Source organism: Trachymyrmex cornetzi, unplaced genomic scaffold, assembly GCF_001594075.2.
Source record: "Trachymyrmex cornetzi isolate Tcor2-1 unplaced genomic scaffold, Tcor1.1 scaffold23, whole genome shotgun sequence".
Classification (NCBI taxonomy): domain Eukaryota; kingdom Metazoa; phylum Arthropoda; class Insecta; order Hymenoptera; family Formicidae; genus Trachymyrmex; species Trachymyrmex cornetzi.
The window spans coordinates 1216066-1236881 of record NW_017296956.1 but is presented as its reverse complement, the minus strand read 5'-3'; the positions used below and the strand labels follow the sequence as shown (position 1 = coordinate 1236881).

Genomic DNA, 20816 nt, shown 5'->3' with positions numbered 1-20816 from the left:
ATTTTCTGAAAACACTTTAATGACACGCGATGTTAGCACCGCGTTTTAACTCAAGAACAAACAAACAGATTCGATTCTAATAAGTACGATGAAAGTTGAAATTTTGTTAACATCAATATATTATACATATTTCAATACACACATAATCCCTGAAATCCTTATGCTAAAAATGTAATTACATCTATATTTAATCAACATAATCTCGTTTGCCTATAATTACTATTTTTAATTAATGCGCTTAGCACCAACTTATGTATCTTGTAATTATGTACTTATGTATGTGTTTTTATCACGGTTTTCCCGAATCACAGATATAATGGCGTAATTTTGTAATTTATAATCTGCCATCTGAGTTTACATTATGGCATGTGCCACGCGACGTTATTAACTGAAAGCACGCAATAAGATTAGCAGAAGCAATTAAGATCTTTTCACGGTCGTTAGTTACTTTTGCACTTTAATTAAATTAGCCTTTCGCGCCTTCATTAACTGTAGTTATAACAGAAGTATTACACAAAATATGATTACTTCAAAACTTTCAGATAAGATTAAAAAATTAGTCAATATATCATAAGAAAAATAATGTTTAAATTTTTAGAGAAGTTTAGATTGTATATATACGGGCATTTACAAACTGCTATCATATTAAGCTATTATCACGTAACTCTTTTGAACCGTCATGTCATGTAGATTAATATTCGTTCGAGTATGCGCAAAATTTCAGGTTGCACAGGAACTTCTTAATTACCCAAACTTGAGCAATTAACACGTATATTAATGACGTTGCGTGTTTTCGATTCAATGGCCGGTTAGTACATGCCAATATGTCCTAATAAGCTTATTGAAAGGCAATAATTATTTAATGCCTCAAAACATGATAAACAAAAAATTGTTACCTCTTTAAAACACATAACAGTGTAGTTTATAAAAATAAATAAATAGTTATATGTTTCTATATAATTAAATCAAGAAAAAAGCTTATTATAACTTTTTAATTATCAGTCACATAGCATAAAAAGAGAAATGAAATACATGCAGTATTAAAAGAGTTAGTACATAGAATTAACCTTTTTGATATTAACGACGACTATAGTCATCTAACGGTAAACGCTCGCTGTATACTAACGATCGACGATCATAGTCGTCCAGTGTTGGACGCTCGCCGTGCACTAATAATGATTTTAATAATTTTTTAAGTGTTATTACTATAAACCGTGTTAAAGTATGATTTCTTTCCATCAATACTTTACATTACACGGTAAAATTTAACTGCTCCTTCTCCGGTGAAGTAACGTTAGCGTCATAATTATCCCGTACAGTGGCAGCGTATTCGCGATTTGACTGTCCGTAAAGTGGAGGCATAGTGGCGAAAAATAAAGCCGTATCGGAAAGGTTAAAACCATTATAGTTAAAGTAGAGGGATACGTCGATAATGTACACGTTACTTCGTAAAAAGTGCATATCGCGTTAAATAAATCAGAAATATTACAAGAATATGCTACTGTAAAATATTTTCGTTGTAGAAAATTGTTGTCGGGTAGTATTTCGAGTTTATCACGAGCCACTTCTATGATCGCGGCGATTATCTGCGATGACGGGCCGATCAGACCGTAAACCGTGAAAGAGGCTAATGAGAAAGGGTAATTATGTTTAAGGGAGTCGGGTCGATTCGTGGGCGAGTAACCGTTAAATGTCACGCCCGGCGAGTAGAGATATTATTTTTAGTCAGACACTATTGGCGCTGGAAACGGCGACGCGATAACCGCTTTAAAGCGATATTGGACAAATGAAAAATTGTCGCGGAATTGAACTCGAAATCCTATTGATGAAATTTCATTGATTCTTTTTTTTTTGCAACATACAAATACTTGGTTTCAACCGCCGGCTTTCTCCCTTTCTTTCACCACAAGCAAATAAATTAGTTATGTTTATGTTAGTGAGAAAATGATGAAGCAAGATGGATGTTAAAATTTAAACAATAAGATTATGGAGTATTATTACAAAAATATTGTTACTATTATATATAAATATTAATGAGAAAATAATATGAAATTAAAACTTAAATATTAAATTATTTTGTAATTGCGATTCTCATACTACCAGCATGGCTTATCATTGCTTCATCTAAAGTTCGCGACTTTATTTATCCATTAAACGATAACTAATTTAATACTTCGAATTTCTCATATTTCCATGATGACTTTTATTTTAACGATACTTAATTTAACTGTATAAATGCAAGATTCGTGGATTTCAACATTGCATTTTGTGTGTGTGTTTATTAAATATAAACTTCAATTTTTGTTAATTAAACAATAATTGACTAGTAACTGCGTCGACTTTTATAAGCTTACTAGTTTTTGTATTATTAATTCGGAGCCTGATTTATTATTAATTTTAATTAAAATTGAAACTATTTCCTATAAAACTTTAATGACAATTCTTTAATTTAAATTTTTATATAAAATATAGTCTAATTTTTTTGCAGTCTAATCTTATTATCAAACAGCAACAATAAAAAAAATTATTAAAAATATTCCTAAAATTGTAAAAGCAGATCATAATTATGCATCTAATCAGGCGTTATTTGAATTTGACATTAACGACGCGGATGGTATGAAGAACACGAAGAAAAAACAGAAGGTAAGTAATGACAGAATTTCTGTCCAACGCAAGCTAAGGCTTTACCGGAACTTAACATCATAGTCCTCCGATAGGGTATATTAGCGCAACTAGGTCACTCTACGAGCAAACTGAGTTCCGAGCTCGAAAGTTTCTTTGAATCGTCTTGCATATATATTCCAGAGTAAGTAATTGCATCAAAAATATGGCCGATTATGTCGCTTACAGACTCACCTTAGCCTAACATATTTGACATTCGATTCAGTCAATTCATGCTTCTCCCGAGTACTTAACTGAATTGTAATAGAAATGATAATTTGAATACGAGAATTATTTCAATGTTTGAACGTTCCTTCTTTAATAGACGTCATTTATAAATGTTATAATTTTTAATTTTCTTAAAATTATGTTGTCTACTGATGTTAGGTTAAAATACGGGGTAATATATATAACAGAGATTTACATGGAAATGTTTTGGAACTACGGCTATATTTTGTGTAAAAATACATACGTTAATTTTGCGCAAAAGAAACGGCGTGTCAAACCATGATATTTATTTCTCAAAAACGATGGAGTAGAATTAAACGAAAGGTCATTCTTTTGTGATCAAAATTGAAGTTTCCAAGCTCTCTATTCGAAGCATCAACTCATCACTGCCAATTTTTCTCTCCTTATGACCCCGCCCAAACCGGCCTTGTACACGGCCTCGGTCAGGCAGATCAATAGAGACATAGATGCCGGAAGGCCATGAAAAGATTCTATGGGAAGAGGGAAGCTAACAATGGACAATAAGCTAACGCGAAAAAAAGAGAATAGAAGCACCGCACTGTAGGAATCGAATATGGCAGACTAGCTGTCGAAACAATCAGCAAATCGACGAAATAAAAATCTCGGTATCGTATAATATCCATAAATTCTCCTCAAATAGCTCACAGAAGTCAATATAAAAATCGGTTGCTCCCGTTATACAACCGAATGAAAATAGAAACTATTGATCTCTTGTGCAAAATATATATACGTTAACTTAGAAAAAATACGTAAAAATTGAAATGTAGATTTATCTTTAATGTAGATTAACCTTTATTTTCAGAAAAAGTTCAGAAATTGGATAAATAAAAAGTACATTTTTTCTTTAATATATAATCCTTAATACTTACATAACAATAATAAATGAACATGAGATAACATCAAAATTAAAATCTAAATTGCTTAATTATAACTCCTTTATTCATATCATTTAATCTTATTGCGATTTTGACTTACTAAAGTTTGAAGTTTATTTTTTATAATCTTCCTTATATTCACCTTATTCTCTCTTGAGATTATATCATCTTAAGGACAATCTACTAAACTTTTGAATAGCATAATTTACAACTTAAACTATAATATGGAACATAATTTTAGTTAAAATCAGATTCAAGACTACCGTGCAAAAATTATCAGAAAAGCTAAATTGGAATCAAACTTGCAGAAGATTAACATGTAACTAAATTTTATAAATAAAAAACAAGACAATTATATAATATTTAACGTAAATAGAAACAGCTTTGTTACAGTAAACAAACATTTGTGTATTTGTGTTGGAAACGGTTTTTGTTAACTACGAACATTCTTATTAATCGTTTGTGTTGAATTTTTTAATATATTCGAGTGTTAATTTAACATAATGTAATTATATTATTTAAGGATTTTGTGTTACGTTGATATTCAATATTTCTTAGGTCCAGTTTCACAACTCATAGTTAACTCTTAAACATGGTTTAACTTATTCTTCATCTTTTTCTAATGCTAGAATTGGAAAGAGATGAGAAATAAGTTAAACCTCGGTTAAGAGTTAACCATGAGTTGTGAAACTGGGCCCTAGTGTCAAAATGACATAATTTATAAATAAGTAAACAAGTAACAAAAAACTAATGTGTTTTAAAACGTAAGTTCTAAGACGAAGAAATAAAATATGGGTTAATTTAATTAAATTAACATATCATAAAATTCATTTTACTGAAAAAATATGCTTCCATGGTTTATTTACAAATTGTGTCACTATTTTTATATTTATTGTTTTACATAATATTTAAATAATCTTTATGACATATTCAGCTTGTGTTATTAATCCAAAAATTTGAGTGGACATGCGATTTATGTTAAATTTGACACATTTTTTCCAACAATGTACATTTTCAAGATATATCGTTTATTAAATTGACGATTTTTATCTCTTTTTCGCGCTTTTCTTTTTCCATTAATAATCAGCAGTAAGTAACGTAGCCGAGGCAATGCATTTTCACGGAGTTAATGAATTCTACGGAACGCATGGATGCCAAGGAAAGCCAGTCTTTTTTTCGTCTCGCGTTTTTTTTTTCAGTCGGTACATGCAATCCATCCCGTCGCGCGCTTCATGAATTACAAATCGGCCTTGTTAACACTGATGCTTGTCCGGGAACTAAACGCCACCGACGTACAGCTTGACGAGACTACGGAAATCATTTTTCAACGTTTCACGCTAATGACATAAACGACGAGAATCGTTGGTTTTTCTGTCCACGCACTTTTTGTTCCTTCAACTTTGATGTAAATTTAAAAAGGAAAAATTCAATCTCATAAAATATTAGGATATTAGATAAACTTAATATCACACGTTTTATTACACAATAAATTTTAAATAGAAGTGCAGCATATATACAGGGTGTTTTCAAATTCGCGTCCGCCAAGTACAAGACGTGATACTTTACGCTAAAACAAACAACTTTTTCCTTTAACGAAATTGCGTCCGATAAATAATTTTTGCGCTTATTTGTTGACTTCAACCTGTTCTCCTGCAAAAACTACTTATCGGACGCAATTTCGCTAAAGGAAAAAGTTGTTTTTTATGCTAAAACGAACAACTTTTTCCTGTAGTAAAATTACATTCGATAAATAATTTTTACGTTTACTCGTACAACTTCAACCTGTTCTCCTGCAAAAACTACTTGTCAGACGCAATTTTACAAAATAAAAAAATTGATACTTTTAACGTAAAGTATGACGTCTTGTATTTCGCGGGTGCGAATTTGAAAACACCCTGTATATCGAAATTGGTCTATAAAAATGTAATATGTCAATTACCAAATAATAAAATTTTTATAATATCTTCTATTTAAATTATATTAAAAGCACACACATATTTTTGCATAATGTACATTCGTTACGTATGAGCGATATTATTACCGTAATTATTATTTTTTATAATCTCATCTATCTTACGTAGGCACTAATAATCTCACGATAAAAATTTCAAATTATTTAACGTAATGTGCAAATAATTAAATACGTTTAATAAAATATAATTAGAGTAAAAATCTGATTTCTTCATGAAACCAAATGTACATACTTATGTGAAGTGATAAACTTCCATAATCACCGCCGTCTGTATAATTTGGCAACAATTTGATAAGTGCAACCAATTACCCAATATATTGTAAAACGATTCAATACGTAATTTAGAACGATAGACGAGGAAAAAATGTTGGCCATAAAGTTATCAGTACTCTATCATCTCATTTAATTTTTGAAATAAAAGCGTGAATACATTATTAATTTATCATGAAATATGAAAAATGTCTACTTTTCGAATGATTAACAGGGCAAGTGAAATATTCATTCGCTAAACCAATTGTAATAATAATTCTTCTTAAATGTGCGATATAATTAATTAGATCGTGTCGATACAAGTGCTAATAATTAATATTTGATTAATCGCTCGTACGTTATAATATAGTAATTTCATAATGAATAAGTATTACATAATGCGAATACGTACATGAATATCTTGTAAGGAAAAATATGACTCGTTTTTAATTCCAATTTCACGAATTCCACGAATTATAATTTCTGTTTGATATATCCAGTTTATTATAATAATGATATAACGCTTAATATATGCAGTCACAAATTAAATAGTGAAAGGTAACAATAGTTTCCTGTAGCTTGTAGTCATCTTTTTAAAATTTATAGGTTTTCTTGAAAAGCCACTACAAATGGTGATGAAACATATTTTGCAAAAAAAGAATACAATAAAATGATGAATTATAACAAATCTTACTCAAGGAAAAACTGTAAGAATTTAGGATCAGACTTCCGTTTTCTAAAAGTTAATTTAATCTGAACGACTCGGACATACTGCAATTTCCCTCTCTCTTTCTGTCGTACTGATTTCGTAGGAAGCACATTGGGTCGAGGAAAAAGCACGCATTATCGTGGCTGCGAAGTCTATGTTTTGGCGGTACGCCAATCAGGCTTTCCCGACAAGGCAAAGTGTTTATCGATGCTTGCAATCCCTTCTCTTCGTTATCCCTGCACTACCTTTCGACCTATTTTTCCGCTTTTAAGGTATACATCAACGTCACTTTAAAGCCATCCCGTGTTCAACTTCGCGTGAACGAATCTTCGATAGCGCCTCGCTCGAGTTTTTAATCCCCGGAAAGAACATTTAAGAGGGACAGCGATTAATTTTATATGATAGCGCAATTTTCTTTGATCATCGCAGCTTTTTACTCATACGCTACATAAGTCGCTTAACCAAGAAAATCTGTGTATTTCTTCAAGGTCGTTTATTATTTATTTAAAAAAAGAAGAATAATTGTGTCCAAAATTAATTTAAAATTAGTTTAATTGCAAATATAAAAATATTTAATTTAATTAATCGTAAAAAATTTAATGTAAAAATCTGTGTATATTATACAAATATTTTCATGTAACATAATTTTTGAAAGAACAAATGTTCATTCCCATTAAAGTTTATCTAAATCTTTAATCTCTAAATCTCTGAATCAGTGGATAGTCACTAATTACCCAGTGGCATACTTGACACTGCTAATCAGTGAAGTGAAACTAAAAAAAGAAGAATGTTTGAACATTACATAAATAAAATACTGATAGCTACACGAGAATTTCAATTTTCTAATACCGTATTCATTGAATTTAAGCACTAAAACAAGGTTAGTCAGATCACATAATAAAGATTAGCTAGATTTAGGATCTCACATTTCATTCACTGATTACCAGTGGCATACTTGGCACTGATATCAGTGATTATCTACTGATTCAGATTTAGAGAGCAGTTAGGTGTTTACATCAAAAATCAAAATACTATATTTGACGCTATAATTGCAAAACAAATTCAATTTAAAGCAAGTTTGTTAGCAGATGCTACCGTATTTTATATTACATTGTTTAGTAATTTTACGCATTTGAAAATTTTCCGTTTATGATCCCTAAACATCTTGTATCGAATAACGCAAAACATATTGATGACAACGAATATAAAATTCCAGACAATTTGCCTTTGTATTTATTTTTTATGCGAGTACATCTTAATCCACCCCGATTTAAACAACTCTCGAGGATAAGCGACCGCAATTTTGCGCTTCTCCTTAAAACTCGCGTTCAATCATATTGTGAGACAAACCGGTATTGCTATTGTATTAACGGTATGTTATCTCACAGCATATACCGTATGCACAGGTATATCCATAAATTAGTCGAACGAATGTAGAAGCTTTCTCACCCTTTTGTCGTCCGCAGAAATGAATATTCAATTCGGCGGGGCTAGAGATCTAGTGCAAAAACCTGTTCTTGGTATTACTGACTTGCTTCTTAGATCGCAGGGATTTTCCAAGCGAAATAACTCCTCTTTATTCTTATGCTAATCGTCACACAATTTATCTTTCCTCAGAAATCCACTCTTGGAAAGTGGACATCTCCATTCATTCGCAATAATATCAATATGTCGAATAGGCAAAATTAACGCGAAAGAGAGAGTTGTTTAAAAATTTATTATTAAAATTTCTCTATATTAGAATTTAATTTTAATATAACATAATAAATGATATCTTATATTTCAAAATTTCTATAAAAATGTAAAATAACGAACGTACATGCAAAATGTTTAGAAACACATATTAATATGTACATTTTGTAAAATATGCACTAATATTTGAATCATAATAACGTAAATATAAAACAATTCACTTAAATCAATTAATTTCGAATAATTTTTTTAATTATTTACTATTTTCAAACTAATTTTCATAATAACCATGCAGAAATATGCAACTTTCTCGAAATACGTTACATTCGTTGCAATTGTTAAAAAAGCCATGAGAAGGAATTTCTTATCATTTTCTCATGATAATTTCTTCCTGAAGATATATCGTGCTTTTACTGCCTTTATTGTTTCAGCGAACAATACTGACACAAAGATCCAAATCGCTAAATATGAAAAAAGGCGAGAAAGAAGATCATAAAAAATACAAGGCCACTGTTGTACTTTTAGTGTCACCTTTAATTTTACTTTTTAATGGTTATTTAATAATTACCAAAAACTCTTTTTAACGTGCTACCTTTATTTCCGCTATATATAATTCTGCTCTCTGCTTTATACTGCCAAGAATGTACTAAAGCACAAAAAGAAATCTAACATGCGTACAAGTGTGGGTATGAACTTTTTTCTAAAATGTCAAATATTATGAAAAAATGTAGTATGAATGTCAAATATTTAAGTTTACGTGAGGTTAGTTACGAAATTTGCTTAAAGTTAATTAAGAAGAATTATATATAACATGTGTAATAAAAATTAATATGTCAAAAATTTTTAATGTTTAAAACTGTTCATTGCTTCAGCTTTTTTGATTTTTTTACATGACGTATATATACGTCGCATACTTGCGAAACGCAAATAGTCATCGTACACGATTTTCATTCACGTCGCGATGTGAATTCACGCTCAATGGATTCCATTGGGGAAAGATTGGTTGATAAAGTGCATCGGACAGATTGAATAAGATACTGTGATACGACACGTCAAGATCTGGGTAACTTCCACTTATAACAAACTGAATAACGTTCAGCGCGATGCTCTCAGAATTTCGAGCGAATCCTTTAAAGGGTCATCCTTTTCCTCTCTTCCAACGTTGTTAAGTTTCGTTTGCAGCAAATCCTTTAAAGGGTCATCCTTTTTCTCTCTTCCAACGTTGTTAAGTTTCGTTTACAGCGACCATTACCCACTTCACGTGATAATACTTTATTTCTTGAGAGCCACTGAGATATTTGCTATACGCATATTATGCACTTAAAAAACGGTTTATGGAAGTAGCCAGCAAACAATAGAACAAAACTACGGCACTATGCGGACTACGCAAAAGAAAAACTGTATTAATAAAATTACGATTACGAGCTTATGAAAAAGGAATTTAGGTTAAACCGTTTTCATGCACATGTGCATACGAAACATAGGTGTAAAATGGTAAGCAGAGTAATTGCACCATTTGTACCTAGCGGTAAGTGCTCGTCTTGCGAGAAATGGCGCTGTAATATGTTAGATAAGGACAGTTTAACAGTACGCATTTAAATGAGATAGAATAATAAGTTATTAAGTAAGAAACTGAATTAAAGATTTCGTTATTACCGATATTTTTACAGCGATTTCGGCTGAGATGCACTGTATAGTGTGCACTGGTGCATATAAAGGCCGTCATATATAATTGTCGTAAAGATGTGTTTAATAAATATAAAAACAGATTAAATCGTGAAATCCTCAATGCATTCTATTGTGCTGTTAAAGTGTGTAGTTGTTAATTTGGATTTTGTCTTTACACTCATACAGCGATTTCGGCTGGGAATGGAGATCTTGGGAACATTTGGTGTGCACTGATCCATATTAAAACCACATTGTAGCACACTGTAGAATGATCTTCCAAATTTCTTTATTAATTAGTAGAACGTCTCTCGCAACATTCAAAAATTTGGAAACTGTAAATATAAAAATTTTCTGTGTAATAAATCATATTATTATAGTTAATCTAACTTGCAAAATTCATTGTTTTATTGAACATTCTTTGCACAGTCTCTTCGATGTTATATTTTACTTTCGCTCTGCTTTCTTTTTTACGTTTTATTAGATGTATTAATTCATCATCGACACTTGATGACGATGATGTTAATAATTCCACGAGCACATATATAAATTACTGAGCCATTTTGACTCTGATTAACGTTATTCGACGATTAAATCCTTTGGAATTGACCAATCGCATTTGTCATTTCACTTAACAACGGATGCGATTATTGGTCACTTCTAATGGATCAAATCATCGATTAAAAAGTTAATCGGAGTTGGTCGAAATGGCTCTCATCACGGCATGAATTAGCGACAATTACTTCAACTGGCTCCGACAAATTTGTGAGAGCCACATTGTACACATTTGTGCGGTGTGCTGAGACCAAACAAACATGCGATACTAGAGACAGACTGCACCATTCGACCAGCCAAACCTTAAAACATGTATAAATGGAATAGGAATTGAGTGCTGAACGTGAAGCCAATAACTGTGCGAGAGAGAAAGCTGTTAGTAACATTTCAAATGTCGCAATGTGGATGTGCTACTCATAATCAGTTACATTTAGCCGGCTCAGCCCATTTGTCCTTATAACTAATGATAATATGGCTAAGGTTAAACAGAGAAAACTAATCGCAGTTAACGCTTGGTAATTCTTTCTGATGATTCTTGCCTTTAGTTCTTCGCTGGATCTAAGTGTAGGAACCAATCGTATCAAAGAATCATTAAGCGTTAACTGATTAGTTTTCTCTGCTAAAATATGTGAGAAACACTAAAACAACTGTACCTCAACTTATATCAACGATGATACGTTAATGCATGCGCATTGCGAACATTTGGGATGTTATAGCTTTCTCTCTCGTACAGATATTGGTTTCACGTTTACATGGGTACATGGCATAAATAATTCTGCTTCCATATATTATATATATATGTTCAAAAGTCCAAACACACAAGTTACACCGATACCCGAAATATGCAGAGTCGGCGCGTTCGAGCCGAAATCGCTATGAATGTAAAAACGAAATGCAAATATTTTAAATTATCAAATACATATTTTATTAACAGCAATAAACAGCACTATATATCTAAATTAGCATCCTATGAATGATCGTGTATATTCAGATTGTACTTTTTCATTCATTTCAATAGTAATTAAACTTCAAAATAATAATTTGAAGAATCTCATTATATTCTTATACATTATTCAAATGTAAGAAACTACTTTTTTTTGGATACATACTTAGAATCATTTAATTTATATTATATAAAATAATAACGTACGTGTAATAAGAAACAGTAATTTATATTTTTTGGAATTTTTTTATACAGGTTTGTAATTTCCCACAACTTCGCATTCTTTTTTTTTTATTCTGGAAAAGGATTTTTTATTTTGTACAACGAAAACGAACAAAATTAAAAAGTACGAAATACATGTTTCGGTATTACAGACAACAAAATTAATTCGTAGTTTCAGTAGCAAAGTATTTTTTAACGTCGTTAATTTTCAAGATTCTCCACGTGCACAAAAATTAATATCCATCCCTTTAACAAAAAGATTTGCACGATGAAGGATTAAAAGTGTGATTGAATTGCGCTGTTACCAATAGACGATTTACGTAATCCCTATGATAAGCGAAAAATTTCGCGAAACTAATACCGCGTACCAGTTTTATTTCGGAGTTCTCGAGTGGTTTTTAATATCGCAATTTTCACTCTTTTGTTCTGGCATCGCGTAAGTCTAGGTCGAAGTTAATTCATATCGGCAACCACTATTCGGCCGGTGTAGATTAAAAAAGGATCAAGTTAGTCGTGCGACTAGACAACCCTCGAGGCACCTGTTGATCCTTCTCGTTAAAGTTTGAAGAAAGTGACCTGTCCTGGTCCTGCAGACACGCGAAGCAAACGCTAAAGCAGGCAGTGAGACACAAAAAAGTAGCGATACGCCGTCGACAAATCAGATTTTTTTCCTCTTGACTCGACATGCCTATACATTACATTATTCACTAAATCTAGATCTATGCCGAGATTATCTTTTGCGCTATTTTACGAACTTCGTCCGGTGTTCTAAGGAAACCTCAATTTTCTAGCTAGCAAAGCTACGTCCTCACACTTCGCCTGCATAATGTTAGACAAAATAGTTTTGCATAAAATTATTTGAGGAATGTAATTTGCATACAAAGTGCCATGTAACTATTGTCACTCTTCTCTATTTGTATATCGAAGCCAAAAACAATGATAGTTCTTATAATGTCCAGATAAATAGTACCTATAAGAAAAGTCCAGAATAAAAATGTTCTAATAAATATCTTTAGTTTTTAGTCTTTATTCCTCGATTCAAGTTCCTTTCTGTCAAAGATTTTTTTACAAAAAAAAACACGATTTATTTCTATCCAATTTAGCAATTATTATACCGATCCTCTTTCTCGATGCTTACTTTCACCTTTATTAAACTAGTAATAAATTTCTGGAATCTATATTTTATATTTCTTATTTTAAATAAATCGTATATTAATTATTTTATCAAGCACTAGGAAAAAATGAAGTTTATAATTAAAAAATTTTAAATGGCCCTGATCTAATCTTAAGGATCTTTTCTTAAAGTCAATTAAGATCATCATTTCTTTCCCCCAGTAACTAAATAATATTAAAAATAATTTTTTTTCAAAAAAAATTATTTTAATAATTATTCTAAGAAAAATATTACTGGCATGAATAGAAATAATTTTATCATAAAATTTTTGTATAAAACATTTTTGATATCTCGAATAATTTTCGAGATATAACGAAAAAGCTGAAAAATTGCTTTACACATAAAAGAGGTGATTTCACCCTTTCAAACGTTTTTCCACTGAAATTGATATTTTCTAAATTCATCCTTTTACGTACCCTATATGTACACAAAATTTCATTATAATCAAAATTTAACCCTCGCGTTTCCTTGTAACGCTTTGGGTTGAAACATTTTTGTCTTAAACTTAAGAATTTGAGATACTTTAATGAATTGATTAGATCACCATATCTCTGAATGCAATTGTTAAATTCACTTATAAAGCGGCAAGGATACATTTTAAGATTTTCATGAACTTGTATAAACGACACGTATAAAAAGTACAGTTTTTAATTGTTTATCAAGTAAAAACGAAAAATTTAAATATCGATATGGTGACAAGTGAGGTTCCCTTGTATATAAACAATTAAAAACTGTACTTTTTATATGTGTCGTTCATGAAAATGTCGCGTTTATTTTTATAGGATCTAAATTAGTAGATATGTTAATAAAAACCGAGCATGTGGTGAAGGAACATAAATCGAATATTACAAAAAAATATCATAATTTTTTGCCATTTAGTTTGGAAAGTAGAGCTACGAAAAAATTCAATTTTCGTAAATATTCGTTTATCTGTCATGTGAATTAAAGGGAGTTTATAAGTATAGCAATGAGCTGCGTTATCTATATTCATTTTTTTCGCGTGTACATGCGGCCATGGACAAACAACAAAATTATCTCTCACTGGCGGGAGTATCGCTACCGAGCGCGCAGTGGGACCTAACTTTTGAAGGATGTTATCACGAGTGTACTACCTTAATATTGTAATAATACTTAAGTTGCAACGTCATGGTTCTCTTCAAAATGGCACATATATATAATACAAAATTATTTTTAACAATACAATTTAATACAAAATAAGTACTAAATATTCCAACAAATCTGGGTCCATTTTGCTTAGTCCTGCTAGCTTAATAGAGATCTGACATTTACACAATAATCAATTCGTAATCAATATACAAAAAGAGTAATAAAAGGACCTAAAGTATCTGAAAATATCTAGAATAAATCTAAAAATAATTTTGTTAGACCTACATATTTGTTAAAATTATTATGTAGGACGCTTAAATTTATTGCTAGAATGTCAAAACGTTTTGCAGTATTACTTATTATGTTTGAGCGTCCTACATGATTATTTTAGTCCAACAAAATTATTTTCAAACCTGTATCTAGCTTTTTTTAGATATTTCAGCAAAATCCTTCTTTTTATGTATAACCTACAGTTGAATATTCCTTTATGAGTACTTTCGAAACAAAAATCTAAATATAGTGTCACCTAATAAGTGTTCGGCAGTAATGTTATATGAAAGAAACACGCAGTCGGCGAGGTGTAATCTAGACAAACTTGATCCAAATCGTACGGATAGTAACAAGTAAGTGCAACTATTAGACAATTCTCGGTAACTCGAATTACACGTGTGATTGTCAGCTGTCTGAGTGAAAACGCAACAAAAATATCATTGGCATAGATTCGGCCGGGCAGAAATAGCGGCCGTGTCGTAAAATAGAGGAACAACCAACGCTTCCGAGGAATCGAGTGCAGCCGCGTTTGCGGCCGCGGAAGAGATGCATGCAAGACTTTTCCGCTCATGCCGGCGCCCGTTTCCGATATTGGACTGAGAAAGAGAGAAAGAAAATCCGCGGGTTAAAGGAAAAAAGAAGATTTTATAGGCTAGTAAATTCTACGAGGATAATGCTCTTTCGAATCACGATAATATTTTCACCAGATGGAATTTGCTATACTTATCCGATAATTAGATTGAATAATTAATAGTTTGATGTTTCAAACTGTAAACGGTCTATAATTTAATCACGCATATATAAACGTGTTGTAAAGCGAATATTTGGCAAATTTTGAGCCAAGTCTTTTCTCTTTAACTATGATAGAAGATTTAATGAAAATATGTTTAACAAATTATAAAATAAAATGTTTAAAATATTTGAGAAGTCTAATATAATGACTTATGTATATTTATTACATTTATATAAATTATAAATTGTTTTAAGCTCAAGTTGTATATTCACACATACACACACAAAATTGTAAAATATGAGAATTATAAAGAAGTTTTATAATCTAAATTTTAATTTTAGACTTTACTCACTCATCTATTAAAGCAGTAATAATTCGGAAAAGTTTAAAAGCATGATAAAGCGAGCATGGAAAGTGCGCGTTATCGAAATAATTTAAAGTGCAAAACATTAAACGTTCGCGAAACAATGTTCCGTACAAAAATGCTACATATGGGCAAGGAACCGTGACGATCTCGTTAAAAAGTTATAACGACGCTAAAGTTGGTCACCAGATTGTGTCAAATACTCAAACTCTCTCGTACTTCAACGGACAATTCACTTCCATTATATAGAGTACATAACTCGACGCATTGTAAGTGCACTACTATACTCTGTTTTCATATTGTGTTACATGAGTTGTAAATGCGAAATTTGTAAAAATCTCCTTTCAATTGTATATTTAATATATAAGGGAGATTTTTACAAATTTCGCATTTACAACTCATGTAACTCAATATGATTAAATGTTCCTTAACTGTATATTTAAATTTGTAAAAATCAACTTATCAAGCTTTTTAATGTGAAGAATTTCATAATACATAAACTTAGTATCTCTAAATATTTATACTATATATTACTTTTTCGTTTTGGAACAATCTTCCAAAATAAAAATACGTTCTATTTTTATATTTAAAGATAACATAAGTCTGTCGATTAAAATTATATGCATATAGATAAATATACTAAGATCAATGACAAAAATTGACACGTAGAAGAGGAAATATATTAAAAACGTTGCAAAACATATTTTTACCACAGCGGATAAATTATAATATAATTTGCCCCTAAAAGAAAATGATTGATTCCTGTTTTTGATTCTTATGAATTTAAATGTGTCATAAATCAATCATATTGAAAAATTTTATAACAGTTCCAAAGCTGTTTTCTCTGCTGAGCGCAGCCATTGATTTGTGGTTATGTGTATGTATATACATTCCTCCAGGGGAGGTCCGTATATTCTTTCAACATCCTAAGGACATCCCCAGAATGTATCTCGGATAAATGTGCTATTATATATGTATGGTATAATTATAATTTGCCTTAATTTAAATAACAATAAATAAGTAATTATACAAAATAAATTATATTTAAGGAACATAAACGTGCAAGATTTAATATGTAACAACGTATTGTAATTTTTGCAACTGACGTATGAAAGAGAGAGAGAGAGAGAGAGACAGATACTCATTACAATATATTGAATATATAATTTATAATAATGAATAAAATATTGTATTTACCCCAGCGTAGTCATCGTTACGATGGTGTACCAGAAGGCGGAAGGTATCGAGGTAAAGTTGGTACCGTCGACGTTCTTTTCCGCGTAGAACATGACAGTAGCGAAGATAATGATGGCCATCGCGAGCGAGAACACGAGAAAACCCAACTCGGAAGCGCAGGACTTTAGAGTGTAACCCAGAATACGTAATCCCTGCGAGTGGCGTGAAAATTTGAAGATACGGAACACGCGAAACACGCGTAGCGTCACGAACGCGCCCGACACGTCATCGTTGTCGGTGATTCCGAGTCCGATGTAATACGGCAGTATCGCGACCACATCAATTACCGACATGACGGAGCGCGCGAATTTGCATCGGCTGGGCGCGGCGAACAGCCTGAGCAGGTATTCGGCCGTGAAAATCATCACGCACGCTGTGTCCAGGCAGAAGAATACGATCTTGTAACGCTCGCCGCACGAAAGAGTGCCGGCGCGGCCCGGACGATTGCCACACGGCACAGTCTCCACCACGTTCGCAAGCACGCTCACGGCGATAAAGAATCCGGTGACGTAGTAAAATACCAACGCGGCTGTGGAAATGTGCGGATTCTGGAAGGCCCGCCACATCTTCTGCCGAATGTCGAGCAGCTGCTGGAGGTTTTGGTCACCGTTCTCGCTCAACTTATCGTCCATCAGCCTTTCGGCGTTCTCGCGTTTGCGATCCCTATAGTCCTCGTAACAACAATCGCCAATCACATCCGGCAAGATACCGAAGAATGCAAGTTCCTCGTCATAGCTCGTCAGGCACTCGTGCTTCGGATAATGTAACTTGCCGGTTCTATAATAATTGAGAATGTGCCGGAAGATGTCTGGATCCCGGTCGAAAAAGTACTCCTTGCTCTCCTCGTCGTAGAAGAATTCGCGCTCGTTCGAACCGAGTAGCGTGTCCGGATATTTCTCCAGGGTGTTGCGCCACGTCTCGAAGCGACGGCCGCTCACGTTGATCAGCAGCTTCTCGTCGTCGGCCTTGCGCCGGTCTTTCGGGATCGGCGGCGGTGGCAGTGGGTGTGTGGCGATCGGTACCCAACCGATCGCCGCCGCACGGGCGAATGGCAGCCACGCTGCCACCGAGGCCATACTTGAAGGTGGAATCTTCCTTCAGGGTAGCGGGAGAGCCAGCGTTGACCGTACCCGAAGCGTCGGCAACTCTACTCCTCACACGTCTAATCGATTCTCTGTACAAACCTTCACGATCTAGATCTATATATGTAACAAGTCCAACATCGATTATCCGACCCGTATCAATCACTTACGGTAGATACTTGCTTTGACGATGGATCAAATCCTTGAATCTCTCATGTAAAGCGTTTTTCCTTTTTGCCAATTCGAATATTTACAAACTGAAATTTGTGGCACCGCTCGTCACTCAAACATTCGTAGCTATCTCGACGATTACTTCAGTTATCTTTCTTGCAATGAACTTGAAATGATCTTTTTATACTTGCGATTGGCAACTCTCGAAAGATTTCTTTTACACATAGAGATCCAATAAATCTTTTAAACTTCAAGACTTTTTTTTTCCTCTAATTTGTGTTTTCTCCACACACAGCACGGAATATAGCTGCTTCTTGCCACGGATCTTCTTAGATCAGTTTGAACTGACATTTGTTTGATTCATGCTTCTTCAAACTCGTCGTACGATCGAATAGTAACGACTACTGGCCTAGATTTCTTTCAAAGAACGATCACATTGCTAATTTCTAGATTTAATTCAAGTTCTCGGCTTCTAACATTTCCTTTAATCAGATCTTAGTTTTTAAATCCAAGATCTACTTACTATGTCTTCCTTACTATCCTTTCTATTTCCTTCTACTTCCGTCTACTTATCTCATTTATTTATCTACGAATTTATTTATTTTTCTACTCGTCTCACACACAGCTGCGTATATTTAATCTTCTCAACAATCTTTCCCCTTGCGGGAAAACAAATTCGGTTTATGCAAAGATCTTTTATCGTCGCTCTTGCTCTTCAAAATGCAAATATCGAAACAGATTCTTGTCGAGTTCCAACGCGTCTCGCTGCATTCGTTATAAAATCGCATTGGAGAGATGTAACTAACTAGCCAAATAACATTTGCCCCTCCAACATCGCGACGACGACGACGACGACGACGACGACGACGACGACGACGACGACAACGATGATGATGATGACATCGGCGTCGACGGCCTAAGCTCGAGAACGATCCTAAAAATCGTCATTTCACGTTTAGCATTCCTCAAGGCTCTCTCTTTCTCTAGCTCGATCTCTTTAAAAAAGGTATCGAGCTTAACGAAGTGATGACCGGCACGCAGCAGAGCACAATCCGAGCGAAGATGCGCGCCGGGCCAACCAACCGCGTTCTGGCAACGTGCCTTCCACCATCATCGATAGTCACGCGATAGCTCTTCGTGGTACTCTTCAGAGTATCGCGCCGGAGATCTTCCACCTGTTTCGGCTCGGTTGGCCGCCGCAAAAGCCTAAGCTTGAACCTCCGCCAGCAAGCAGGACACTACATTCTCTAGTTTTCGAGCTCTCCGTCGAGTCTATACACAGATACGAGTGCACTCCTCGGAGAGACGGCTATCAATGACATTGCTCGTCGATAAGACTCAATACGTGTTTCTATCGAGCCGGATCCAATCCTCACTACTAGTTCACATAACGAGTAACGAAACGTTATTTTTTTAATGATAACAAGAAAAAGTATTTTAAAGGCTGAAAATGATCACAATTAAGAAAATAAGTCTAGAAATTTATGCGAGAGAACATTAGAGATTCTGTAAAATTTCTCTTATACACTTCGTAGGTAAAGATAGAGCTTTTCACAGAATGTTGTAAGATATCAAGTATCGAGATATAAAGCTTTCTTCAAAGTGCCATCTTGTAAATGCCAACTGGCTAAGGACGAGAAGAATTTCGTTTCTTGCTTCTGTAAAGCCTTCACTATCATTCGAGCACACGATCGTAAACTCGGTCACATCCGTAAAGTTGAAATTCAGGTAGATGAAGCTCCGCCGAAGCCGCTTATAAAATAGAGGAGAAAACGCTTATGAGTAAACATCAAACGGTGAACGAAAGAAGAGCGTCCGCAGCTTTCCGGCGTACTTTTTGAAAGCTCCGCCGTGCTTCGCGTCAGAACAAAAAACAGATGTTTGTCACTCGCTCGAGGACCAAATACCGAGCGAGTTTCGTTCATTGAACACTTCGACCAGCGCACACGCGATCTTTCTTCAATTGAGTAAGCTCCGCATTTCGCGCAGCGTCTATCTCTTTGTATGGTCCCGGACCTCTTTCCACGTTAAGCTCTTCTGGCAATTGCCGGAGCACAAAATACGAAACTATCTTATCGACACGCGCAACCGCTTACGCAAGCATCGCGCGTTTTTCTCCCGCGACGCATCCGGACTGTCAAGCTCAATCCGTTCCTTGCAACGCGCCGACCCGCTAATCCGGAAATTCCGGAAGCACGCCAGTCGGTCGAAAACCTCCACGATGGAGTTCTTCCCGAGTAGGTAGCGCGTCTCCGCAAGCTCCGGCACTGAAAGCTCCCACGTCGATCTTCCCCCTCAGGCGACCACCAGGACTATTCTCCGCAAGCTTGCGCGCACTATGTTCGGCTCAGAGAAACTCGATTCTCTCTCTCTCTCTCTCTTTCTCTCTCTCTCTCTCTCTCTCTCTCCCTATCCCTCTCTCTTTTTCTCTCGCGCTCCTTCTCTCTCTTTTTCTCTCTCGCTATGTACCCGATACCACTTTATACGCGAGTAGTGCTCTCTCATCCGAGCTTTTCCACCGCTGCTCCTCCCGCTGCGAGACGCTTCGTGTCGCGCGCGCGAACAGTGCGTACGCACGCGTGGCTGCGTGTATGCACCGACGTTTCCGTGCGTATACGTAATGGCTGTATCGTGTGAGTGTACGAGTACGTCACGCGTACGTGTATTATATGTATTGTGTGAGCGCATGTAATATGCCTTTACGCACGCGATACCGACGCGCCGCGTCGCCAGCACCACGATCGGAGCACCAGCTCGATGAATTGGCCGCTCGTGACTACCGGAGCTTGGCCCGTGGCCCCGAGCTCGTGTGGTTCGTGGTAGTGGTGCGGTGGTGGCAGTCGGCAGCCCGGCACCTCCAGAGAAGCGTGGCTCTCGTCGCCTCGCC

The 20816-nt window shown here is 34.5% G+C and overlaps 1 protein-coding gene across 7 annotated transcripts in view; it reads right to left on the bottom strand.

The window, feature by feature from the left end:
* Shal (potassium voltage-gated channel protein Shal) overlaps positions 1–19501 on the bottom strand; it is a 116342-nt gene extending 96841 nt beyond the window's left edge. For 3 of the 7 annotated variants that reach the window (XM_018506946.1, XM_018506944.1, XM_018506945.1), the window contains exon 1: positions 16638–19496. In XM_018506946.1, the coding sequence (XP_018362448.1) occupies positions 16638–17752 (1115 nt within the window). In that variant the 5' untranslated portion in view covers positions 17753–19496. Of the gene's footprint in view, positions 1–16637 lie in introns of all 7 variants that reach the window. The other 4 variants (XM_018506947.1, XM_018506948.1, XM_018506949.1 and 1 more) reach the window with 3 other exon arrangements.
* Positions 19502–20816: the final 1315 nt, after the last annotated feature.